The 26027-nt window shown below is 55.6% G+C and overlaps 1 protein-coding gene across 3 annotated transcripts in view; it reads right to left on the bottom strand.

Moving 5' to 3' along the window:
* The window catches only part of MMP17 (matrix metallopeptidase 17), a 78148-nt gene extending 52623 nt beyond the window's left edge, over positions 1-25525 (bottom strand). The window contains exon 1 of one of the 3 annotated variants that reach the window (XM_064522048.1): positions 25342-25525. In XM_064522048.1, coding sequence (XP_064378118.1) covers positions 25342-25479 — 138 coding nt within the window. In that variant the 5' untranslated portion in view covers positions 25480-25525. The remainder of the gene's footprint in view (positions 1-25341) is intronic. The other 2 variants (XM_064522046.1, XM_064522047.1) reach the window with 2 other exon arrangements.
* Positions 25526-26027: the final 502 nt, after the last annotated feature.

Here is a 26027-nt window from a genome sequence, read left to right as displayed (position 1 = left end):
TTTAGGCATGTGAATAAATTAATCATTATTGAACAGTGTACACAAGTGCTTATTTTCCTGATTGCTGAATCAGTGCTTTTAAGCTATCAGATGGGATCAGCATGATTGCCATCAGAGCACCCTTTCGCTTCCCCATGACTGAGGCAAGACCTGCTTAAGCTGATTATTTTGGCATTACTCCGTGAAGGGGGAGCGCGGCAGGGAGCTCCCGAGACCCAGCGCTCCCACCGCAGACGTGTGCCGCGCGCACCGGTGCCCCGCGGGCAGTCGGGTACGTCGCTCCCGGGGGCTGCCCACGGCGCGCTCCCCGCCTTACCCAAGTGTTCAGCCCAGGGAAGCGGCAAGTGCAAAATGCAGGAATACCTGCTCAGAGAGAGAGCTGGGAGGTGGAGGCAAATCCGTCCCCCTGGCACGGGGAGGCAAGTGCATCCCGGCGGTGCGGAATAACGCTTTGCTCCCGGTCTGAAGTAAAGACATATTCCAAGTTAACCTCAGGTTCTGCAAGCGGCACTAATCAAACCATGGCTAGCATTAAACCTGTAGTGATTCTGGTGCCCAGAACAGTCGAAATTGGTGCAATGACACAGTGGCGAAGCATCTATTCACAGCCGAGGGCTTCAAAATGAAGCGCGGGCAGCGCTCTATCTGCGTGGCAAGCTCCACGCTCAGCTGAAGCCTGAGCTTCCTCCAAATCCCCCCCACAACACGAAGCAGAGTGCTGCACTGTCGGCGAGGGGGGCACCTCCCCGCACCGCTGCCGCGACGGCCCGGGAGAGCCGCACGGCGTGCCCCGGCCAGGCTCGACCTCCTGCCTGCCTTCAGGCGAGCAGAGCTCCCGATCCCTCTTCGTCCTGGCGTGAAAACGCAGCCGCGTAGGGACGGACATGCACGGAAAACCGGGAAACCCGGAGACCAGAAGGAGCTGCAAAGGGACGAGCAGCCAAGGGGAGGCCCGCTCTGCACCGTGGCCCTCGGACCACGCGTCCCGCCATGCTCTGCTGCCCGCGGGCTCCATCCCCACCACCCCGCACCACAGTCACCGGCTGGGACGCTTTCAAAATTGCCGATCCCCCCCAACACAGTTTACACATCCTTGAGAGCAGCTGCTGTTAGAAAACTCCTACTGACGGAGCTGGCAGGCTGGATTAATTAACGTTTGCAAATCCCCCCGGGACGTTCAGACAGAAGGGCACTGCAGAGGTGACACGTGTTGTCCTCCACCCTCCCGAGCCTGCGTCTTGCACGGCGGCGGAGGCAGCGGAGGCCCCGGCCCTGCCGGGACAGCAGCCTTGGCGGGGGGCTTATCCGTGTCTGCAGGACCTCGAAGGCACCGCGGGAAATCTGCGCTGTGAAAATCAAAGCCGCGGTAATAACCCAGGCGGGTCCTCTGCTCCGGAGGGGCTGGCAAGCGGAGGCTGGCTGACACGCGGACGCGCAAGGACATCGGACTGCGTCCTACCACACTGGGTGCCCGGACCCCGCTGCCGGCCGGGTCACGGCTCCGCAAGTGGGCCAGAGCCAGGGGGGCGCGAATGCGGCTTGCTCCACGGCCCCACCAGCACCGCGAGGCTGCTGAGCCCCAAGCGGGCGGCGGGACACGCGTGCCGGCATGGGACGAGGAGCCAGGGACCGCGAACACGGCCCTCCCCACCCTCCCGGTACCACAAGTTCATCCTACAGTTCCAAGCATATTCTTACATTTCTTTGTTCAATACTGAGAAAACCTTCCAGAAAGAGGAAAAAAAAGAAAAAATAAAAGAACAAGTGTCTAAAGCCCTTCCCAGCTGGAGGTGCAAAAGCCAATTACCACCGATGGCCCCAGGAAAGGTGCATCGGCGAGCGAGGCACTTGGGTGTCTGCACGAGGGGCGACGGCTGCCCTGTCCAGGGCCCCGCGAAGCCTGGATCGATGCCGCTCTGCGGCTGGCACCACTCTCCATATTGCTGCATGTTCCAGTGATGTGTTGCCAAGGTGTCAAAAACCAAGTTATTTGAATTTCTCTCAGAGTGAAAGATACTCAGGGTTCAAAATTACACCTTGAGCCAGGAGAGACATTTCACAGCAATTATCACCAATTTCCATGGTGGCAGATTGTAAGCAGTCAGAGGAGAAGAAGAAAAAAAACCTTGTCCTTTCTTCACCTTGCATACAAATGAAAAACAAATGTGATCTTCTTGCTCTTGACATAACCATGCTTTAAAGAGCTTTACAAACACCTATTTCCTCATTTGAGCTCACACAGAAGACATATTATCTTTTTTAAATATGCCTTCTCCTTGGCAGGATGCAGCCTATCCCCTATTTTTAACATTTTAAGAAGCCGCCAAGTGGTTATTTGCAAAACTGACATTAGGAGATGGACATAATCTATTTTAAACCTCAGCAAAATTGGCCAATTTCGTGAGGTTCTAGCATATGGCTAAATTAATCAAGTCACATAGATTACGAAACGTGAAATGCAGACCCCCATCTCTCATCCGCATGGGAGCTATTTGGACAAAACCCAACCATCTCACAGCACAAGGAGGAGAAAAAAAATAATGAAATGAATTGTTTCCAAAACACAACGGCTTTCTGAATGGCAGTGCTCTTCCTAGAATAGCGCCTAGCTCTTCCAACACTTAGTTCTCAACTCTTGTTTTTCCTGAAGACTTTGGAGTTGCTGCACTCGTCCTTCAGCCGTGAAGCCCAGAAAAAGAGCAAGTGACACTTGAGGACTCTGCACCCACCGACCACCTTTGGGCCATCCTTGCTGCCTACAACCAGCACCATCTCCTCTGCCAGCAGTGACCGACCCGGCCCTTCGGCCCCTCTTCCTACGTCCTTTGGCTGCTTCCAGCCTTTCCCCTGCTGCTTTTCAGCAGCCTCCCTTTGCTGAAACGTCCAGCGCGGCCACCCAGCTCCTCGTCCTGCCTTTGCAAGGACACACAAGCCCCGTTGCTCTGCTCCAAGGGCTCCTGCTGCTTCTTTCCACTTGCATCCGCACCCACTAACACAGCGTGTCCTCGGAAACGAGCCCCCTGCGCTGGTGCCGGCTGGAAGCAGCTCAGCCCCCCTGCACGGGAAATAAAACCAAGAAACGGCATTTCTTCCGACATTCAAATGCAAGAGACTGCTGTCTCACTTGATCTTGCTTTGGAGGTCTTGTTTATTGGGTTGCTTGGAGACTATTTTGTTTTCGGTTGTTTTCTTTTGTTTTAAATGGCTGAAGTTAGTATTTTAGTTAGTACAGGCCAAAAAAATATTGATTCCCAGACAAAACCGCCTGGAGCTCGCAGCAGTTTCAATCCTGTGCTCAACGCGCATCCAATATTGAGTGCAGTGCTCTTTGTGGAGACCGAGAAACTCGGATCTGCCGAGCAAATGCCTCTTCCAGGTCGCCTGCTGCAGGTCCAGGCGGGCTCCGGCGGGATCGCTCCCGGGGCGGGAGAGCGCAACAGAGCAAACACCGTTTTGCTGCGGTGTTTCTAGAGAGGGAGTCGCTCGCTGGGTCGGGATCTTGCATCTATGCAAATTCCTCAGCTGTCACATTCAATCCGACTCAAAATGTTGGCAAATCCGTAGTGACAGACCAGTTACTCTCAACAGGAGTGCTCGGAAAGCTAATTCGCCACCGAAGGGCCTCTGCGCAGCGGGCCGGGCCGCTTTAATCACATCGGAGGGGGGATTTGCTCCGTGCCCGGCCGGCGGGGAGGGACGGGTGGTCCACGGCGGCGAGCCGAGCCTCGGGGATGGGTGCCGGCCCCGCGCTGTGCTGCCGGTGCTCCCCACGCCGCATCCACGAGCCCTCTGCGGCCACCGACACGCGTGCAGCTCAGCGGCTCCCAAGGACAGGCGGCTATACCATAAATCACGGAGCCGCAAGCACGCGCGGGGGGAACGGGAGCGCACGCGCCGCGACCGCAGGCAGCGGCTTGGCCACCAGCCCCGCCAGCCGCGGGGGCTGCAGGACGGCTCGCCCGCGGCGGTAGGGCAGTGTGGCCGGCGCAGGGAGGCAAGAGAAGGAGAAAGCAGGATGAAGGCTTCTGGCAGTGACCGAGAGGCTGGTCCCACCGGCACGGCCCCGCACGGACCCAGGACCTCCCTCCTGCTGCCTGCATGGGTCAGTGGTTTCCTCCTGTGCCCCACCAGCCCCTAGACTCTTCTTCACACCCCCCAGTTTGCCTTGCACTGTCGAGGGTGCAGGCATCGGCAGCAGAGCCCTTCCCAAAGCCAGCTCCTCCAGGCTGCCCGCGCTTGGGGCGGATGTCGAGCGGGGAGCAGGCGAGGAGCTGGATTCAACCGTGCCTCGCCCTCCAGACGCGCGGAAGGTAGCCGGCAGCTAACGGCGGCATCTCCCAGGAGCCTGCAGCTCCGCCGTCTCGCTCGGCTCCTGCAAAGCCGCAGAAGCCAAGAAGCACTTTGAATGCGAAAGCTCTGGGGAAGGGAAGACAAATGGCTCTAGGGGAAATGAGATGACCTCCCAGGCTGTGTCAGGAAACATTTGTCAAATGGCAGAAGTCATTAGCTGTTTCACTGCTCACCTACCGGCAACGCCGGGTCTCTGCTGGCGGTTGGGCAACGCAGACCTGACGCTGCTTTTGCTGCCGCGGCGGCGGTGGGCGAGGGTGGCAGCCCAAACACACCCGAGCAGCGGCGAGGCAGGGCACAGACAGGTTCACGGCTAAATCTCCGCCCCGCGCCCTCCCTGATGCATCCGAATTGGGCACGCTGGCTGGCCCCAGCGGCTGCTGGTGAGGCCGCCCGGGACGCGTGGCTCGGGGGGTCGGCGCTGCCCGCGGCCTCCTCGCTGCGTGGATTCACCAAAGGGAGGAGAAACCGCCGACGTCCCCACAGCCCGCGGCCTCCCCTCTGCTCCCCCCCCCCCCCCCCCCGCAATTCCTCGCCCGTCCGGCACCGGCTCCCTGGGGTTGCATTTTGGCTGCCCCGCGCCAGAGCGGTGCACGCCTGCTCCCCTGGTTCGCGTCACCCCCGGCCCCAAAATGTCCATTTTTATGCAGCAGCCGCCAGCACCTGGTTTTCTATAAAACATTTCATCAGAGGACCTGAAAGCCTTTCACGAAAGATGGAAGGCTGCTGTTGTAACGGGTGGGAAGGCAAAGGTCTGAGCAGCTAAAGGACCTTCCTGAAAGCCACAAACGGCCAACGCAAAACCCGTCAAACCCCATGACGGACCCCTGCGGATGGCTGTAGGGAGCACGGTGCACACTATACTGAGTCACAGCAGACCTAGGATAGAAGTATCCTCTCAGGAAATCAATTTGCCTCCTACACACAGCGGAATAGGAGAAAGCTATCAGTCACCAGCCTTATGGCCAAAGGAAGGAAACCAGATTTTGTTTGTGCAGTGGTAAATTTTGCATAACTGCAAAATTGCCCAGCTGCCAAGGTCCTGCAATAAGCAGCTCCGGGCTGCCTCACATCGCAGATGCACCCAGGCCAGCCCACACCATTCGGCCTCACAAGGGCAAAGGTGCGCCCAGGCCAAGGGAGGACGAAAACCAAGAAGTCACCGTGGGAAAAGCATGCTGCTGCCTTCACAGGAGCACAGGCGGAGTGGGGATATGCGGGAGCTTGGTGGATTTATACAAAGACTTAAACAACAGCATGTACTCAGACGCTCTTAACATAATTTAGTACTTTGCAAGTAATATCCCGCCATAACTCAACGGCGGCAGCATTACAGCCAGCTCGCAGCGAGCCCCAGCCGACCTGCCTGCCTGCCCGGGCGCGAGCCCCGGGGCCCGGCCCTGGCCGAGGACAGCGTGCCCCGGTGCGCCCGGCCGCGCCAACGCACGGCTGCTGGCTTCAGCTGCAGGCAGGTAGGTCACAGGCTGCTTAGGGATTTATAGGTCAGAACTAATATCTTAAAGATCTCCTGATGCCTGCAGGCAGCAAGTGCAGAATAGGGAATGCCTGGGATGAACGTACCGGTATTTGGAGTCCGCCTCATTAACAGGTCAGTAGTAAAAAGTCCGGCAATTATTTTCCAGTGCTGCCCGGGGACCGGCCGCCCCAGAGCTCTGGCATGCGCCGGAACGAGCAGCCACCCCAGCAGGGAGACCGATAACGCAGCGTGTCGAAGCCTAGCCCGTGCTGCGGCCAAGCGCGCTAATGAGAGGCTTTTGCCTTGCAATTGCCTTGGAATGATGGCCAAGGAATTAAATTAAGCGCACCCATCACCTGGCGATAAAAAGTTATTGTCAAGAGTCCTTTCTGGGAAGTCACTGAGGCATCACGGAAAGGGAAAGCAGAAGCGCTCCGGGGACCAGGGCACCAGGTAACGAACGCAAGACAGAGACCGACCCCCAGGGACGGGCCCCTTGCTGCCCCAACCCCGTCACGGCCCGGCTTCGAGTCCCTCTCCCGAGCGCTGCTGGGGTGACACCAGTCTGCAGCTCCGGAGCCCGGGGGAGGCGGCGGCTCTGCAGCCCCTCGCGCAGCAGCGGCCCTGGTGCTCACGTCCCCGTGGAGGGGAGCAGATGTGCACCTTGGTGCGCTGCACCTTCTCAGGAGGCAACGCTTGACGTGCTCAATGTCCAGAGGTGGAAAAAAACCCAAACCCCACAAACAAATCAAGATAAGCTTTTGAGCACAGGCGTTCATCTTTAGGGCTGATGCAGAAGCAGGAGGTTTAGGTGCTGAGCACCTGCGAAACAAAGAGGACTGGCAGTGCGGTGGGAGAAGATCGGGCTGTGAAGCTCTGTGGGACAGAGAGGGAAAAGGTAATTACTGCTTGGTTTACAGACATTTGCATTTCTGGTCCCACAGGGCTGGTGGTCATGGGGGAGGAATTGTGATTAATGCAAATCATTAGGCAGATAAATAAGCCTGAGGATTCCTCCTCTCTTAGGAAAAATGGCATATATAGGTTTGCTCTGGCTCAGACAAAAATCGGAGCAGGAGAGAGAGGGAAATTAAGGAGGTTTATCCAAGCGCAGGTGGGAGGTGTGAGCAAGGGAAGCTGAGACAAAGAACTAGCGAACTTGTGTGCTGGGCCCCTCTGCAGAGATGCAGTATAAATTTTGTGCGATTGCAAGGGATTATTGCATTAGCCACACAGGATGCATTTTTTGCATTACGCCTGAAACGCCTCCTTTTGTCCTGCTTCCAACCGGGCTGGCAACAAGCTGCCAGGTTTAAATCGCTAGCCTAGAGGGGTGCAAAGAGGAAGTCACAGCCCCAGGAACAGCAGCGGCAGTGGGGGGACCGGAGGGGTTAGCAGCGCTGGTACCCCAGGAGCAACACGCTTCACGTGGCTCAGCCACAACACCGCTTCTTTGGCTCTTTCGACGGCTCGCAGGGGAAGAAGCCCGCTCCCCTCGCTGGAGCAAGGCTTTGCAGTGCCTCCTGCACGGGGCCTGTGTGAGCCCACAGCCCTGCAGCCCATGCAGCCCCTGCGGGCGAAGGGCCCCGCGGCGCCGGTGGGATTCGCAGAAGCCACCAGGCCCGTTGGAGCAGGCAGGCAGCGTTTGCAGCCCAGGGGCAGATTCCTAATACTGTGGGGCCCCCAGGAGACACCCCAGGTGCTGGATGAGGGGGCCACAGGGAAGACATTTTCTGAGATGAAACCCTCGTCATGCTGCTCGGCTGGTGGGAAATCCATGTCAGACGCAGCTTTCCAACACCTTCCTCGGGGAGGGGGTGTGCGTGTGTCAGTGCTGCCTTTTGTAAGGAAAGGAGTCAAGTTCTGCGTAGGAGGGAACCACTAATAACGGTGGCTGTTGCGGTAAGGTGTCCAGCACCTCACCAGCTGGTCCCAGCAGGACCCCGGCCACACGGAGCTGGCATTTGCAGTACGGACATCCCCTGCCCCTCAGGCCCCAGACTTGTCCTCCTACAGAAAATGGCAACACAGACCTAGGACACGCACCAGCCGCTCTCTCAGAAAACACAGAAACAGGAGGCTCAGCCCCGCGATGCCATGAACAACGGGGTCCTCTCACGCAGTAAAAATGAGCAAGAGGTTGATTCCATAAAAGACGCTCCCACCCCCCGATGAAGGGGCCACTTATCCTTTTTGCGATGCTATCAGCAGTAAAGGAATCAAGTTAAAACATGATTTCTCTGAGAGTATTCTGAGCTTCTTTCTACAGCTGAGACATCAAAACAGACACAGATCAGTTGAGTCACCAAACAAACTTTTGGAGGTTTGCTTTTCTGCAGGAATCTCTCCTGTGAAAGCAGCTTTAGGTGGAGAGAAGAAAGGGCCGCAAAATGCACGACTGAGCAAATCACACTGCTTTGCCTCCGCAACCTTTGCAGCAGTGAATTGCTGTCAGCTGCCTTGATTGAGTGGTGCTTTAACAGACCGTCCCTTCTTCCGAACAACAGTTCCTCTCCAACGGAGCTGAATGTTAAAAGTCACTATATAGAATTATTTAGGCCTCCTTTGATAATAAAATGCCTTCCTTGAGTGCTGTGGCAATTCTGAATCTGGCTTTCTTCCCTTCAAATGGCTCAGCCCGGCAGCAGGGAACCTGGGTTTCTGCAAAGCCTCCCCCCTCCTCCCCACTCCCGCGAGCAGGTCCTGACCACGACGCCCGGCTCCGCACACGAACACTGGCCTGGTGCTGCCCCGGGGGTGCACCGAAGGCCAGCAAGGGCAGCGACGCTCCCCAGCCTGCCTGAAATCCGCCCGCTGCTCCGAGCCGGGCGCGGTTTCCTTCGCCTCTCGTCCTGGACTCCTATCGCGCGGGGTGAACGTTAGGTGAGCCCCAAACCCAAGTCACTTCCCTCACGCGCACGGGCCAGGGCGCCCGGGGCTCCGGGCTGCTCCTGCTGCGTGCACAGGTCCTTGTTGCTGTAAGCACCGAGCAACTTTCCGACCTCTGTAGAAATGAAGAGTTAATACAAGTTCAAAGCACAAGGCAGCAGCACTGGCACAACATCAGAAATCAGAAAAGGCCTTCAAACACACGAACCTCTAAAGACGCGCACAAGGTGCTGCCCGCGCAGTGCAGGAGGCCCTGTGCAAGGCTTGCGACCCGCGGGAGATCGCTGCGGCTCAGCCGAGCGGCGGTGACGCACCGGCTGGCCCCGAGGAGCCTTCCCCCTGCCCTCTGCGGCTGCACGGGGCGTCAGCGGGGACCCGCGGGAGCCCGGCCGGGGCTCCCCAGCCCTCAGCACCTCCCCGGCAGCCCCGGCTGCCCGCGCCGCGCCGCTGGCAGCACACCAAGGAAATTAAGCAGGCGCTTTCTAAAGCTGAGAGAAAAGCAGCCATCTGGGCCTTAACAGACAGGTCATTTAATGAACAAAAGGAAATTTCTAGAGGAGCCAGAGAACTGCAACAGTTTAACTAAAGGAAGCGGTAACCCCTCCGATCCATCACGACGTTTCAGCAACAGACAGGCTTTCAGGGAGCGCTGAATACCGGCGGTAACACCCTGTCCTGTCTAATTAAAGATGGAGCAAGAGACAGGCTGAAGCGGTGGGAAGCAGGAAGGGATGGGATTAAGGGCAGGATGGGCTGGTAGCGACGTTTCTGTGACATGAGTTGCCAGGGCAGCTGCTCGCGACGGCTGGCAGAGAAGCAGCCCCCTCCCCGGGATGCCCACGCCGCCCCTCTTCTCCTCCTCCCACTCTCGCTGCTCAGGGTGGCATTACTGCTCGTGTTTGCCCCCCGGGATGGAAAAATCCCTTCAAAGGACTTCCCTGCCAGGCCCTCGGCCGATACGTCACCCTGCACCCCCCGAGGCATGTCACCAGAGCGGGGGTTGCCTTGCCCCACCGTACAATCCCGCATGCAGTCTGGGGCACTCAGCATCAGAAGAAAGCAGAGGTCTGAAGTTGGTCTGCAGGGCAATCGGATGTGCAACGGTCTCTGCTAGGGACACTGTGCAGGAGCTCTCAGCACACGCTGCAGCTGCACAGACGTATTGCCGTGTGTGCCGGAGAGAAGAGAGGAGAAGAGAACAGCCACGCAGGGTGAGGAACACATCTTGCCCCAACCTGCATGACGAACGGCATGGTGGCCACCAGTCACGCCTGGGGCTTTGGGAGTTTGTGTTATAAATCACAATAGCACAGCACTTTCCATTTGTCACTGTCAAGGGACTTCACAGAAGAAAGGAAGCAACATTTTCCCATCTGTAAAATAGGACAACGTGGGCGAGAGATTGACTGCATAAGGTCACGGAGGGAAGGCGGCGGGAGCAAGCCACATCTCCCGACACTGGAAGCAGTGTCCGGCGCACCGATACGCAGCACTTCCCCAGCGCAGTCTCCAGCACAGGCAGGGAGCAAGGGAAAAACCTTGCAGGCAGAAATTCCTCTCTCGCCCCAGCAAGTGCCAGGTTCTGCCTCTGCCAGATGAGAAGTGGTTTGTCACTTCTAAATGGCTCCAGGGGACTGTGGGAGTGAGACAAAACCTGTGAAAGCCTGGGGAGGTTCCTGTAATGAAAGTGAGCTTCTCATTCTCACGGATCTCTGCTCCGCAACCCGACATATTCCCACTTTGAAAAATAAAATCCTTACTGTTTTCACGGAGAGAGGAAAGGTGTCTGCATCTGTGGAAAAGCAAAAGTCATTTCACAGGCATGCCTGACTCAGCTCGGCCTCCATCGCCCCTTCCCGCGTGGAGCAGGACTTGCTTCCCAAGTCGCAAAACATCTACTCAAAGGGCCTCAAAACCCGACAGCCCCAGGCGTCGGCAGCCTCTCCACGCTGGTGTGAGCCGGTGGCTGGGCCGCAGCACCGTGCCCGCCCATGGCTATGCAGAACGCACGGAAAATGAAAGCTTTATGGAACCAAAACATTCGCTGTTGCCTCCCCATCTCCTCCTGCCCCCGCCCCAGGACTGGCTACGTAACCACAGAGCCCCTGAACTCCAGCACCTGCATGTTCACCTGACAGGTAGTTCAAGAGCAGTGTTCAGTGTTTAACAGGTACTTGTGGATACTGCCAGCTGCTAACTCCTAACAAAACCTCTCTGCTGGGATGAAGGTGGCCAGAGCTACCCACGCACATCTGGGGACAGGACGCGCTGTCGTCACCCCTCTCCGGTGCTGAGCGGAGCCACGCGTGCCACGTGAGCACACCACTACGCACGAGGCGAGTGTTTCCCCAAGAAACACAGGCTGCACCAGGGAAGCAGAGGGTCTCTCAGACGTGTTTCTCAGCCTGGTACTCACCCAGCCAGTTTAGCAGGCATCTCAATCAGGTTACTATAAATCTTGCATCTGTTTCAGCTCCCTGTGCCCAGAAGCCAGAGATGACTCCCAAAAAGCTTGAATACAATACAGACAAAAAAAGACAACCTGCTTTATATGCTGGGCACTTATTTCTGCACCTTTAGGGACGGAATTTACATCTCGGAGCCTCCCAAGAGATTTTATGTACCCTCATCTTAATTACCAGTGTATTCCCCTGCAGCAAGTACTGCTGCTATTTGTGTGATGGATGGAAGGTGCAAGCAACTCTCCCAGGTCACAGCTGCAAAGTTTAGCATAGAAACCCGGGGTCCTTCCCTAGCCTTCAGCAGCACACGCGCCTGCATATCCACCCTCTACTGCGCAGGCACCTCCTCTCCTTCCTGCTCGTCCTCACATGAAAAATATCATCACTCATAATTCGATTTTCAAGTACTTTCTCACCCCATTGTTAAGTGCTCTGTCACATTTTATAATCTTGTTTTGTACGGTTACAGACCACACTTCCCCTTCCCCTGCTCGTATCAGCTCCTGGGACTTGCAAGCAGTTCTCTTTTGAAGCTCTTCCAGGTTATTGAACTACTATGTTAATGCAGCTTGTTTCCCATCAGCTGAGGGCAGAGTGCCGGGGACATCATTTATTTTCCATGTTTATTTATGTCAGGAGAGTCCTTAAAGGATTTGTTTGCAGCTGCTTCACTCTCCGCTCTTCCAAAGGTTAGTTCTTGCTCCCACTGCCTCTCCGCAGTGCTGGACGCCAGCAAGTCAGGCCCAAAGAGACTGAGGCACATTGAGTTTGATTTAGCTGTTTCGATGCTGTGGAAACAACTAATTTCCTTTGTGCTTGTTAATGAAGAGCAGAATCTCCTTTATTCTGTCTAATAGGCCCTTACGCCCCTTGAAGGTAAGGAAATCTAGGAACGTGCCTCCCCTCCACGCCAGCTCTTGGCCTCAGGACTGATGCATTTCTACCCCAACCTGCTGCGGGCAACCAATTTGAGGGGGGTATTACCTGGACCCCCATAAGGATTAGACAGAAGTGGCTTTGTGGCACTCCGTGTTTGTTGCCTCCCAGCACGCAGATGAGAGGTGCTGGGCTCATCAGCAGACTGGGACTTCTTTCAGCTGCTGCCTGGGTGATCCCCAGAGCAGAGGTTTTTCACCCTTTCCAGCACTGTTACCGCTGTGGCAACACCAGAGGCTGGATTCAGCTCTCACCCAGGACCATCCGACCTAAGCTTCTTTGCACAGGTAAAGCAAAATGCACCTGCCAATGAACACCAGGATCTCAGACATTAATAATAATACTCCTTGGGACTAAATCAATCCATCACTAAATTACACTTCCCTTTACGTATTCTCTGTTAGACTTGTGCCGTCCAGTGAAGTCTTTTTAAGAAATGGTATCTAAGAGGGAGATGGTGAAAAGGGTCTCCACGAGCAAGGTAGAAATTCCTGGCAATGATCTATTAATACAGCACCTCTATTTATGTGCAATTCCAAAAGAAGGGCCATTTTTGTTGACCCACTTTTTGGATGGCTTGAGCACATCCCATCTGGATTTTGATGATACAGAGAAGAAAGCGATTTTGTTCCTGCGGTGTGCTGGCCTGCCAGGAATGAGGTCCCTCCTCTAGGACGAAGTGGAAGGGAGAACTTGAAAAATGCAGGTATCGTAATTATCTCAACAGAGCAATTCCGTCTGCCCCTTTCATTTTGCCTTTCGTCCTTGTGGAGGAACCAATTGGGTGCATATTTTACTCCACCTGCCACTTCCTTTACTTCTATTTTTCCAGGCTGTCATGGCTGCAGACGGTCACTCTTCCTTGTTACAAACAACTGCTGTCCACATTTTGCAAATGGAGGGGACCTCCTGTGCACTCTGCTCCAGGTTCCCCACAGCCCTGGGCCCAGTCCGTCACCTGCAGACGATGATGATGGCCAGACCCTCCTTCCTTACCCAGACGGCCCATCATGACGTGGTGCTCCTGCGGCAGGCTGAGGTACCTCATCGCCTCTCTCCCAGCTGCAATCCAAGCAACTTCCAGCTCCTTGAAGCATCCCTAGATTTTTGTTTTGGGAGTTGGCTGCCAATTAGTTTTCTCTTTAGGATTCAAGGCTACCCTGGAGGAGGACAGAGTGCCAGATTGATTTCCTCCATGGTCCTCACAACAGTCTGGGCAAAAGAAACATTTGCTATTTTCTGACAGTTCCCTATGGAGGCTGCTCAGGCATCCGACCCACTTGAAAGGCAGAGTTGGCAATTTTGCCAGAAATTCTGTTTAAAAAGTTTTGCAATGTTAATTAAATTTCTGCAGTTGTCTCTATTGGCTCTAAATAAGATACAGGCCTCTCTGAGTACACGAGGAAGGGCTCAGCTCCTCAGCCCCATTCAAACCTGGTTCTGACCAAGTCTATCGTTCCCAAGACTGAATTCCCTGTACGTAACACTGGGAATACAATACCATCCCTCACCAAAAGGAATGAATTCAGGACTCTGGGGGCTCAGGTACAGCATGGGAGTAGATAACCCAGAGGGTCCGAGATGATCTGAGAGGATCCTCAGAGCAACAAAAAAGCAGATGTCCTTGCCCTGAGAACCAATTCCTTTAAACAGACAAGCACAATTGATTATCTGGGATTGTACAGACAGGGATGATGCAGCAGGGACAGAAAGTGAGTCACACCAAGTACTCCAGACAAATTCAACGTAATGCTGCTGCAACTCAGGTGCCCTTTCCACTCCGAGGATCTATACGCTGTGCCCTGGGCCGAAACCTTTGGCCTCCGCCAGCATTGCTGGGGTGTAGATATATCTTTCCAGGAAAGCCTAGAATGAAGAAGAGCTGTCAAGCTCCTGTGAAATGTAGGAGGAGACAGGTTGATTTTAATAGTTAAGATTCTTCAGAAATTTAAAACAGGAGCTGCTTTTTTCTGGAAAGAGGAAATTAATATATGAGATGGGAGGGAAACTGGGAAAAGAAAAGAAAGGAGAATGGTAATTTGGCGGGGACAGGGGCCACAGCTAGACGTGCTTAGCAAGCCCTTCCTGAAGCAGAGGGGGGAGACAGGAGCTTGGCCACAGCCAGGCCCCCAGGGCTGGCATGGGAATTGGGAGTGGAGGAGGAGAGCGGGAGGCTCCGGCGGGACGCGGGAAGCATGTTCTGCGTAGTGCAGCCGTTCTACCGCCCACCGCAAGCGGGGAGGCGAGGCGAGGCGATCCGCGGGGTCCGAGGGTGCGTGTCACCGGCAGGTTTACCCCAGGCCCCCTCTCCATCCCCGCCCTGGGCGGCGGGGGTTCCCGAGCGCAACGGTGGGGCGGCTCTGGGCCGAAATGGGCTGCGGAGGCAACAGCGGTTCGTTCACCCACTGACGTTTACAGGAGTTGACCGAGGCAGCTCGGGGCTCTCCGACGGGGAGCAGCGGGGACCACGCGGGCTCCAGAGCAGCACAAAATGCACCAGCGCACACTATCCCCCCAAAACAGAAAAATTTGGAAAGCCAACGTTGGGCGGATGTGGACGAAGCTATTTGCTAGGAGCGCCGCGAGCGCAGCACCCCGTCACCCCGGCTGCCTCACCCGCCACCGGCCCGGGAGCCGCCTCGTCCCGCCGCGGCAGAGGGGACACTCGGGCCACGTCCGCGGCCGCCCCACAGCGCGCGACGGGAGCCTCCGGGCACCCGCGGCCCCAGGCCTGGCCACCGGGAAGGGCGGCAACGGCCTCCCGGGCCCGGCGGGCGAGACGTCCATCGCCTCGCGAAGCCGTGTGCGGCAAGACGTTGGCTGCTCTGACGTTTCCCCGGTTTCCACAGGAGGGCACCAGCACAACGCCGACAGCGAGCCAGGGCAGGTGCCCACCAGCGGGCCGCGGCCGTCCCCAGGGCGACCCCAGGGCGCCCCAGGCCGCGCAGCCGCCGCTCGCCCGGCCTTGCCCGCGCCGCCCGCTCCCACCCCGCCGGCGGGGCGAGGGAAGGCGGAGGCAGGAGGGCCCAGTGGCTCCCCGGGTGGGCTTGGCACCAGGCAGCGGGTCCGTCGCCTTCCCGAAAGCGGGAGCCGCCCCTCGGGTCTCGCTCCGTGCGGGCCGTGTGTGACCGCCCAGCAGCCGCCCCACAAGGACGCGGTTTGGCCTCGTGCTCCTGCGCGTATTTCTGCAGACCTCCTGCCCAGGGGGCACGGACCCAGTGACGTGGTGGTGGTGGTGGTGGTGGGCCTCCTCCAGGAAGGACCCGTCAGAGCAGGAGGGTGTCGCACAGGCTCTGCGCCTCTCGCTGAGGAGAGACGCGGCATCCACCCCACGCGCCTTCAGCTGCTCCCATTTAAAACACAGTTCTGACAAGCTCGCGGCAGGAGAAGGGCTCTGGGGCTGCTCAGCTCCACCACCGCCCTTCCCTCCTGCCGCTCATGGCAGACCCCTCGCCAGCCCCACGGGACGCGGTTCAGATTCGCAGCAAGGTCCCCGCTGCTGCTACAAGCAACTGCTCTGAAACTTTTGCAAGAAGTGGTCCCGAAGCCTTCCCTCCCCACAAGCCAGGCTCACGAGCTCAACGGACAGCACGTTTTCCCTCGCAGCGCGGCCTGGGCAGGCACAGCTCCCAGAATCGCCAAGGCTGCGGGCTCCCAACCACGCCACGAGCGCGACGGGACTCGGTGCGGCAGGGCCCCGCCGACCCCGGGGCGAGGTGCGGGCTCGGGGCCACCCGCCAGCACACAGCGGCATTCGTATGCGTACGGCAATTCCGAGCACATAAATCAAATGCTTCTTACTCCATTATGTGATCCTACGCACCGCTGTGGTTTGAAGTGGGGAACAAAGAAGCTCTTAAGAGCCAAAATACATAATGCTGACAAGTGCTGACCTAGCAACCGACTTATTTGGAGCCCTGTGGTGATCCTTTAAGTGGATCTAACCACGGGGAGCTGCAGCGATGGTCAAAGGAGGGGGCACCGTGAGAGCCATCCACCGAGGCGGGTGCACTGGGCTGGTGCAGCTGCGCTGGGACTGTCGCGGACTCACAGTATGTCAGCTCAGACATCCAACGCCAGACCGAACTGGAGACCCTTCATGAGGAGAAGTCTGTAAATCTTAGAGACTTGGGCCCCGGAGCCAAGGGTACCTTGCAGAGAGCAATGCAGTTGCTCCAGGTCAGTGACCACCTCTAGTCCCTCCGAGCCAGGCTGATCAGACACTTCATCCTCAGGCTTTCAAGGGAAATTTAGTAACTTTCGGGGAAGGGAGGGGAGTTTTTCAATCCAAGTGGCCTTTTAGAAGACTATTCAAATCAGTGCTGTCCCCTTCATAGTCTATATGGGACCTGGAACAGCGTGGTTGTTTTCCTCCAGATTATCTCGATTTTGCTGGACACTGAGTACACACCAAAGTACGCAGTGTACTAGGATCGTCAAAACAGCAACAGATTGTCTGACAGGGCTGTCATTCTGTCACGGAATATGACACGCATCCAGCCCAGGAGGAAGAACCGGACTGCTGTACATTTTAGTGCCGGCTGAGGCAATACAAGATTATTCCTCATTTCACAGTCTCATTGATCAGGCCTGGAGGATACGTTTCTGCAGCATAAACAAAATCTGGCAAAAAAATCCCAAACCACTTAACTCTCTTTAGCTGTGTTTTTATATAAAACACGTTGCCACTTCATGGACACAAGCGTGTCCATGAGGGGTTTCCCTTTTGTGAACCCAATTTCCTCTCGCTTTTGAACAAAAACGCATCTCTGACATGAAGGATGCGAAGGCAGAGACAGCATGGTTTGGTACAGAGCAGTGGGGAATTTGCAGAGTAACAAAACGGAGAACAAACAAGAAAAATAAAAGCCAATTTAATGCAGAGAATTTATCAAAGAAGCAAAGATGCTTCTCAAGTGGCCTTGTTGACTGCCATTCCGGAACCTAATGTGCCGGAAGGAGACTAAGAGCTTAAAGAGGGAACAAGAACAAAGCAAACGCACGTACCAGCGTGGTAACAATCCTATCGCTCGGCAGTGGGAGCCTGCCACGCTTGACTCCAGCCTCCTTACAAGAGGCACAGACCTTGGCGAGCATGTTACAGCTCACTTCACCAGCTCTCAGAGCAGCACACGTTCTCCCTCCAGCAAGGGACAACCCACAGCTTTGGACTAAGCACCAGCTGAGAAGTAAAAGACATTCAGTGGCTGCAATATCTCCAGAGGGGACTGCACATGGTGAGATCGAGAAAAGCTGGAAAGATTGTTTTGTTTCTCTTTTATTCAGTGATAAATGACAGCTGACAACCTTTCCCAAAGGCTGAATTAATCAACTCCAGAGTTTACAGGTAATTAGATCTGGAGCCTTGGCTTGGTCACAGTATCTTTCTGCTCCTCATGTACTTTTAGGTACCTGAGTCTACAACTGGGCTTTCCAGAAGCCACAGTAGGAAAACAGAAGCACTTTCTTCTCTTATACCCTTCACACAAACAGACCTCCAAGTTTTTTACTTATCACACATCTTCAAGGAGGCTCTGCAAACTTAGCTTAGACTTCAAGCGAAATGCAAAAAGCAATCTCCCAAGCTGCACTTCAGCCAGAATATTGGTAGTAATACTTCTGCATATGACAACATCTCACTGAGAAAAGCAAATGTTTATGAAGGGTTGACCAATATCCCTAAAAATAAAGGCCGAGAACCAGCAGTATAGCTTAGAACTTGGAGTACTGTGAACAGTCTACAGCAGCTAATCAAGCGCACAGCTCCTCAGATTAGTGATTCCAGGTTCTCTTCTCAGAAGGGATCCCATGCAGACCCCCTTCCTCACACACTAGTCTTTTCCATGTTTCTATCCCATTCAGGTCCCATCCAGGGTTCACTTGCTCACTCGGTGCCCATACTACTCTCAGCTCTGCTCTGAACATCAAAAAAGCATCAGATACTGAGATCCCCAAAGGTTGGCAATAGTCGGTGAAGGTCCATTTTGATCTCTTGGTAATCTGTCATCCCCAGCAAGGGGAATTTGGTGGGAAGAAAGGTGAAAAATCCAGAGTTGGGCAGTTTGGGGGGAGGGGGCACTCTGGTAGCTGTACAGAGATTAAACATCTCTACCATGGTGCAGAACAGGCAGCCACCTCAAAACAAGAGAGCGATTGCACAGAGGATTTCAGACCTCTGGTTGAACCTGTTCAGACCTCTTATCTTCCACTTCTGCTTTGGTTGAGGGAAGCTTTTGTACCGCATCCTTAAGGAAAGACAAGCTGTCTCTTCCCCATTTTGGTAAGAAAGTCCATTGCAAAGCGATTGCATGTGAAAGCCACGGGCTTTCCATTCTCTGAAAAGCCAGCTGTCCTCACGTTAGAGGAGTCCATTCCAAGGGCACTGGGCCTCCTGCATCAATGACCGTCAATTGTGGTCCCCAGTGCAGCTGGACACCAAGCTTTTGCCACAGCAGCTATCTGCTGCTTCCTCCCCAGATGCCGCAAAGTCACAACTCCTGCAGAAAGAAGTCACCAGCGCCAGTCAGCCAGGCCCAAGCAGCTCTGGGGCTCGTGCCAGGCTCCAAGCAGCCCATCTCTGCTCCAGCATAGGTGGCCGTGTAAGACACACTTGAATTGCAGAGTAAAGCGAGTATGTAACAGCAGAGCGCCTGGGCAGTCAGGCATTCTTCAGCAGCTGGGAGTTAAACAACAGGACGTGCCATTTGGGGTTTGTTAAATGACAAGACTACATAATCCAAACATTTCCATCATCTTCAAGCAAGGACCCTGTGACACAGGTAAAATTGCTTTTGTTCACTCAAAAGATCAATATTGTCAGGATGAAATTATATGCCAGCTGATATGAAGAACTCCGCCTGGCCGACAGTCAGCAATCAGAAACTCCCTCTTGAAAAAACATTGAAAAACAAAACAAAACAAAAAACCAATGTACTGCCACTTTCCAAATCACCTTATTTGGACCGTTCTTGCCAGAAACTGTAGATCATCACCAGATTTCTTGGAAGAATGATTTTCTGTGCATATGGTTTATTCTGATGCAGGAAATTCCTCAGATTTAATCAAGTTCTTTTCTATCAAATCATCAAGGCTAATCAAACTGTCAGACTCTCATTTGAAGATCACATTTCTCAGTGAACTTTGGCATTTACTCCATGTCACTGAACGACTTTTCTCTGAACAAACCTGTTGTCAAAGGCAGCTTCTCATTGTGTTCGTCTAAAACTCTCCAGTCCTGCTCAACTTCAACGGTTTCTTCCCCTCGCCCCCACACGTCTGTTTTGTTTTTCACTGGGTTTAACTTTGCATATGTGGTTTGGTGTGTTTTTTTAATATAACATCAAATCTCTTAATTCTCTGACCCAGAAATCAGAGACAATCCTCATAAAAATCTGGGACAAAGAACACACACACAGATGCACGCACACATCAGGAAGAGCTTCTGGAACTCCCAAATCTACCCATTTATAGTGATTTTGATTAAAGAAAGCATTTCAAGAAGAACTGTTGCTGTCAGATTCGGGTTCTTTTGAACACAAATCCTTGGCTTTCAAGTGCAGCTCTACTCTAAAATGGGATACTGTTTTTCAGAGCAACAACACAGTGATCCAGGTTTACTGTTAACCACCGATTTGCATGCTGGATGGGCCCGGTTTAAGAGAAAGGCTTTTCCCTCCCACATTGTCACCTCCATGAAGGCAATCAGGAATCTGAGATCCAGGCTGGGTGTCTGCCTGCTCTTGTAGCACTACAGGAATAAAGGTTTCTTCAGTCAGAGTGTGACCTTTCCCTGAGCTGTGCAATCCACCCCTGCAGCAGTTTTGCCAATAAGTAAATAATTAGAAATTAGTGAGCGGTCATAGTGATGAGTCACAGCAAACCTTCACTAGATCTAACGAACTTGCAGGCCAAATTGGGTGTCGGAGACATCTGTGAAGTCCCCTGGTTTCACGATGCCGTCACCCGAGTCATGCCAGTGGGCAGGCGGAGGCACAGTCACCTGGACGAAGCACCTGGTCCCACCGCCGAGTCACACGCTGCTCTCGGAGCTGCTTGGCCCTCGCAGCAGAGCTGCTGCAGACACCCAGACCAGGAGAGCGACGCCTGACCGAAGGCCGCGGACAGCAACGTGCCGTCTTTCGCATGCCACTTTCCACGGGCAAGTGTAATTTAACAAAGGAGAATAACCAAGCGCTGCAGGAGCGAGGTGGTTGTCTAAATCACGGAGACACGCACGCAGGCAGAGCAATTTCCATTACAGCAAATTCCACCAGTCTTTAGGGGAAATTAAAAGGCGCACAAGGACAGCTCCAGCATACGCTGCCTTCGAGCTGGCTCACGGCAGCACGGAGGGGAATTTTGGCCAGCGAAGCCTGGGTACATCCTCGCCCACCCCTAGGAAAGCGGACACTGTTTGCACAGTCTCGCCCAGCACCTCCTGCCCCGAGGGTGGAACCGGTGGTGGCTCGGGAGCCAGTCACCCAGCTCAGCGCAGCCCTGAGACCCAGCGACAGCCGCGGGGGTGAGCTGGGAGCTCATGTGGGCGACACACATTAAAAGCACAGCACTGCGTAGCCAACGAGCCAAAGTCAATGGCAGGGCATGTGCTGCGAGGGTCTTTGCAGCCAAGTTTCTTCTGCCACGCATCTTAGCTTTTCATAAGAAATGCCTCTCTGTCACAGCCCTGAAGTGCCACCAACACCGGCGACGTAGCCCCGTCTGCCAAGCGCCTCAAAGCCAGAGCTCAGCTCCAAGGATGAAGAGCGAGGCCAAGGAGGGGGCTCGCCCCATCCATCCCCCCGAGATCCCTTTCCCCGAAACACGGGAAAGCCTCCAGTGTCGCGGTTTCACGCACAGGCTCAGAACCGTTACTAAAGGCAGAGTCTCATTAAAGCGGGTAATTTAGCTTAACTACCCTCAGTAATTCACGCAGCTAGGCCTACAATAGCAGCCAAGCACAGGACAAAATTGCATTACTGTATCTTGAGGTCTGGGGCTCTCAAATCTGAAAGGGAAGTAGCAGTTCAAACCAGCCAGAGCTTTAATACCAGATTAAATGCTTTCACAGGAGCCTGTATGTTTGAAAGCTTCCAGCCAGCCTTTCGTCAAGCCAATTTAGTTCGCATTGTACTTTGGCTTCAAGAGGTACCTTAAAATGTAACCGGCAGCATATTTTTTTTACATGGTGGCTTAACAGCCTTGGAGGGAATTCATGAACCTGGGAAAGCCAGGACTCCTCATTAACAGGGAACTAAGTGTTTTAATGGCAGAGGGGCCAAGGAAAGCTCTTCTCTCCTGCACAGTTGGCCTTAATGTACTATTGTTTAGGGAATCTATCAAGCGTTTTGTCCTGACAATCTTGCCATTTTAGAAGGCTGAATGAAGCTCTAACTGGGATTATGATTTTTTAATTTCCCCATTAGCAGCAACAGAAAGTTGCAAGTCTGTTAGCTTCTCCAGATCAGACAGCCTATCTCCATGCAAGGATTTTACTTTAAAAGGGCTTTGAATCAGAAAATAAGACGTGCCTTAGAGACACCATCCCCTATCCCAGACACTTAAATGCATCAATTTAGGAAAGTTCCTGGCTGTTCTTAGAGCAGCCAGGGTGCAAAGGAGGCTGGACTAGCCTGTGAGGCCACGTGTGGGAACAGCCATGAAACGCTGACATTTGATGGGGACAGCAGCGGGAAAGCTCCTACCCTGACGGTGAGCTCAGCAGCTCTAGAGACACGCTGCTTCTTAAACAGGGGAAAAGCAGCACCAAAACCACCCCAAAGGAGCCCGTTCCCCAGGCTGCTTCAGAAGCCCGCACCTGAGCAGCGCACGGCACAGACGGCTCTTTAACCCTCGCCTTTGCGGGAAACCGCCGCTGCTCCTCCTTCCCCTCCGCTCCTCACTCCCAGGACAGAGGGACCTCTGTCTGCTTCGGCGGGCCACCGCAGCCCTGCCGGCGGCACGGCTGGGAGGGCTCTGCAAACCGGCCTCCCCAAAAGCGCATCCTTCTCATTCAAATGAGAAGCTGCTACAAAGGCGAGGGTCCTGCCCGCACACAAAGAGCTGCTTGGGATGGCGGCAGCAAGGGGGGACTTGGGCCCACAGCCCCAGGCAATGAATGCAAATGCCTACATCCCCCCGGAGCAACTCAGCTGGAAACAACAGAGGCCGGCATTGTGAACGGGAAGCGGGGAGAGGCGTCTCCTGCGATACGCAAGGCACCAGGAATGCTCTGAAGTCCCCAGCTGATGAAACACCCGGGAAGCGGAGAGGGGGCCAGGGCACCAAACTTTCCGGCACCTCCCATCACACAGTCCATAAGAAGATCGCGCTTGTTTTTTGTACAAACGGTCTTGCAACTCAGCTAAAACTTTCCTGGCACTCCCACGTCACTTGTCCCCCAACCACACAGGCTATTCTCGGCCACAACACTGCACCCATCCCACGGCTGGCCCCTGCGCTGCAACCCCGCGTGACAGAGGGACTTCTCCGGCAGCAGGAACCTTGCTCTGCTTTGGACACTCATTTGTCTACACGCCACAGGTTTTGCTCTATACCCAGAGTTTCCCACCAGACAGCATCTGTATCTGTAGCAGATGATAACGCAACCCTGCTGCCAAGAACTGCTTTTTTAACAGCGAGCACGCTTTTAAAACAGCAGGTCTCCAGGTCAACACCTTTAGTGCACAGATTCCTCCGCGCCAGCCCTTATGAAAACGAAGGCTTCAAGGTAGACCTCCCCCAGGACCTGGTTCAAAGCCCGGTGAAGTGAGAACTCTCATTACTTGGTTACTGCTAACGTATATAAAGTTTTTGCTGCTGGGACCCCTGAGACTCCTAAGTCAAACAGCCGTAAGAAGATGCGATCTGTGAACGATATACATACCTGGGCTTTCAGCAGCACAGTGAGGTGGTTTGGGGGTTTTATTGTACAAAAGGCAGCAGTGCAAAACGTGAGGTGGTAAATCTCAAAACCGATGTACTAAAACTCAAGGAAAACACTCAAGTCAAGCTTCATTCCATCTGCTCTGCTTTATGCTCTCTTTGTTAGAGCAGCTAATGGAGAATAATAAAAACATTAATAATCAAGCTAGATTTATAAACTGGGCAAGATATTCCTCTGGTAATGAAATCTGGAGAATCATTCAATATTATATTGCTTTGGGCAGCACTCTAACAAGAACCGCCTTTGAATTATAGCCCTCTTTCGTTTTGCTGAACTTTAATTTGGCCCAGCATCACTGTTTCATTTAAAATAAACCTAAAGCTGACTGGAGCGGAGCGTGCAGCTCAGGCGCAGGGTCCTGCGCGCTGCCTCGGTCGGCGGGCAGCCTCTCCGCTGCAAGGGGGGCATTTTGAACGTAAAAGCTATGTTGACATTGCACTGGATTTACTGCGGAGAACTGCTGGGTATGATTTTCAAAGGTTAGTGGAGCTTTCTATTGCCATGGTTTCATGCTCCCCAGTTCTCAAATATTTGGTTGAAAGGCATCACACATCTTTAATTTCTTAGTTGCTTCATAAAGTGGATGTCAAACGATCCTCCTTGAAGTGCTCACTTCCCACACGCTGGTTTTTTTCCTGACAAACACCTCCAAAAATACCTGGCGTTTTCTGCTCTCTGCTGCTCATTACAGGGCACAAGCACAAACCTTCTTTATAATCAACCCTCTTCCTAATTCACCAGCTCTGTCAAAGCCAAGGGATGCATCTGCCCCAGCAAGCACACCCACTGAAAGGCAGAGATCACCGAGACACGTTTCAGATCCTCTAGTCCAAACTCCCCAGAATAAATGAGCTCTGGGCTTAGCAGCGCAGCACTCCCTAACTCCTCTCGCGGGCAGTTACCTGCCGTTAACTTCGCGGGAGCTGCCGCCCTTTCTGCGCGAGGACCCCGCGCTCCTGCAGCGCGGTTTTGAACCACTGCTCACTTGCAGCGCCCGGACAAAAAGGCACCTTAATGCCTAAAAGCTGTCAGTAACAACTAACGAGCCCCCTTGAGTGCTCACACTTAACCTGTAAAAGCTGTGTGCAGCAAGCACGGTCGCAAAGGTAAAAGAAGGTCAAAGACTTTAAGCTTGAATCAAATTGATCGGGGCAGGATGTACCAATTCATGCGCTGTTTGTATTAAATATTAATTTCAGCGTCAACATTTGGTTACAGAGGAAAGTGAACGCACAATAATAAAGCAGATGCACCTCATTTCCCCCTGTTTTCTATTAAACCAAGGTGGAAAGACACCCTTTGCCCTTCCCGGAGCACGAGCAGGGGCTCGTGGAGGAGCCTCTCCGCTCGCAGCCCCGCTGGGCCCCAGCTTGGCGGCTCGGCACGGCGGTGGGCAGCCTGGCGCGCTGCTTTGGGCGAGCCGTGCTCGCCACGGCCCTGCCTCGGCGGCAGAGCTGCCTTCCCAGCAGCAGCACGCTAGCGGCGTTTGGAAATTCGCTGAATTTCATGGCATTGCTCCAAGCCGGCGGATCCAGCCCCAACACCGCTTGCCCAACGCGCAGCTACGCACCGGCTTTCTGATGCCCACCCGAAGGGGAAGCCCGCGTTTGACAGAGCCGGGCGGCTTTTCCCTTTGCGCCGGGGTCTCCTTCCGAGCGAAGGCTGGCGCCTGCCACAATAAACTTCTCCTCCAGGAGGAAAGCCCCTGTCTCTCCCCCTCTTTGAGGGGATAGCGTGAAGTCGCCACGGACCTGCCAGCATTGCAACCCAGCGGGGACGTTAACCCGAGCCCCCACTGCCCACTAAAATGCTTTTATTGCCCTGCAGATAGGGCAAACACCTGCGAGAGGAGAAGCACAACTGCAAAACCCCGCAAGGCTGCGCAGACCACCCCAGCGGCACCGACCCTCTGCCCGCTGCGGGCACGGGAGCAGCCCCCAGCCCCTCCGCCCCTCCCCGCCGGGGGCTGCCCTCGCTCGTGGTACTGCGTTTGCTGGCAGGAGGTTACGGGCCCCACCGCGGGCACGGAGAGCCTCGGGGCCAGCCCGGGGCGCAGCGCCTGCACAGCTCCCACCCGTGTGCGTTTGCGAGTGGGCTCGCTGACCGCAGGTGCCGAGCTGGGGGGAAGCCGGGCGGCCGCGCAGGGGGGCAGTGGGTGCAAGGGCGAGCACCGCGCAGGGAGGGCACCGGGCGCTCGGGGACGCCGTGCAGGGGGGGCTCCCGGGGGCATGCCCGGACCGGGGGGGGGGGGACACCGGGTCGGGAGGGGGGACGCGGTAACTCACAACTCCGCGGGTGATGTCGTCCGCCGCGGGGGTCGGCGCCGCCGGCGCTTCCTGCCACGCCAGGCACAGGGCGACCATGAGCAGCATCTCCCGGCGGCGGCCGCGGGGCCCGGCGGCGGCGGCGGCGCTCAGCAGCATCCCGGCCCGCGCCGCGCCGCCCGCCGCCGGCCCCGGCCCCGGCCCCGGCCCCGGCAGGGCTCGGCCCCGCGCTGGGCTCCGGCCGCCCGCCGCGCTCCGCGCCGCATCCGCGCTCCCCGCGCCGCCGGGGGCTGCGCGCTGCCGGGGGGGCTCCGCCGCCCGGGGGCTCCGCGCCGCGCTGCCGGGGAGGCGCCGCCGCCCGGGGCGGGGGGAGGCTCCGCGCTGCCGGGGGGCTGCGCGCCGCGGAGGAGGCGCCGCCGGCGGAGCGCGCTCACGTGCCGGCGCCCCGGGCGGGCAGGCGGCCGCCGCTCGCCCCGCTCCCGCGCCCCGCGGAGCGGCGAAGTTGTCGCGGGCGCCGCCGCGGGGCAAAGCGCCGCTCGGAACCTGCTGCCCGCGGCCGCCGCGGCTCCCCGGCTCCTGCCATGCACCCCTCCGCGCCCGGCCGGGGGGCGGGGGGGGGGGGGAGGAGGAGGAGGAGGAGGAGGAGGAGGAAGGCATGCTAATGCGGGAGGCGGCGTCTGGGCTCCGGCAAGGAGGGGGCGGTATAG

Source organism: Dromaius novaehollandiae, chromosome 17, assembly GCF_036370855.1.
Source record: "Dromaius novaehollandiae isolate bDroNov1 chromosome 17, bDroNov1.hap1, whole genome shotgun sequence".
NCBI lineage: Eukaryota > Metazoa > Chordata > Aves > Casuariiformes > Dromaiidae > Dromaius > Dromaius novaehollandiae.
This window is presented reverse-complemented; position numbering and strand designations above follow the sequence as displayed.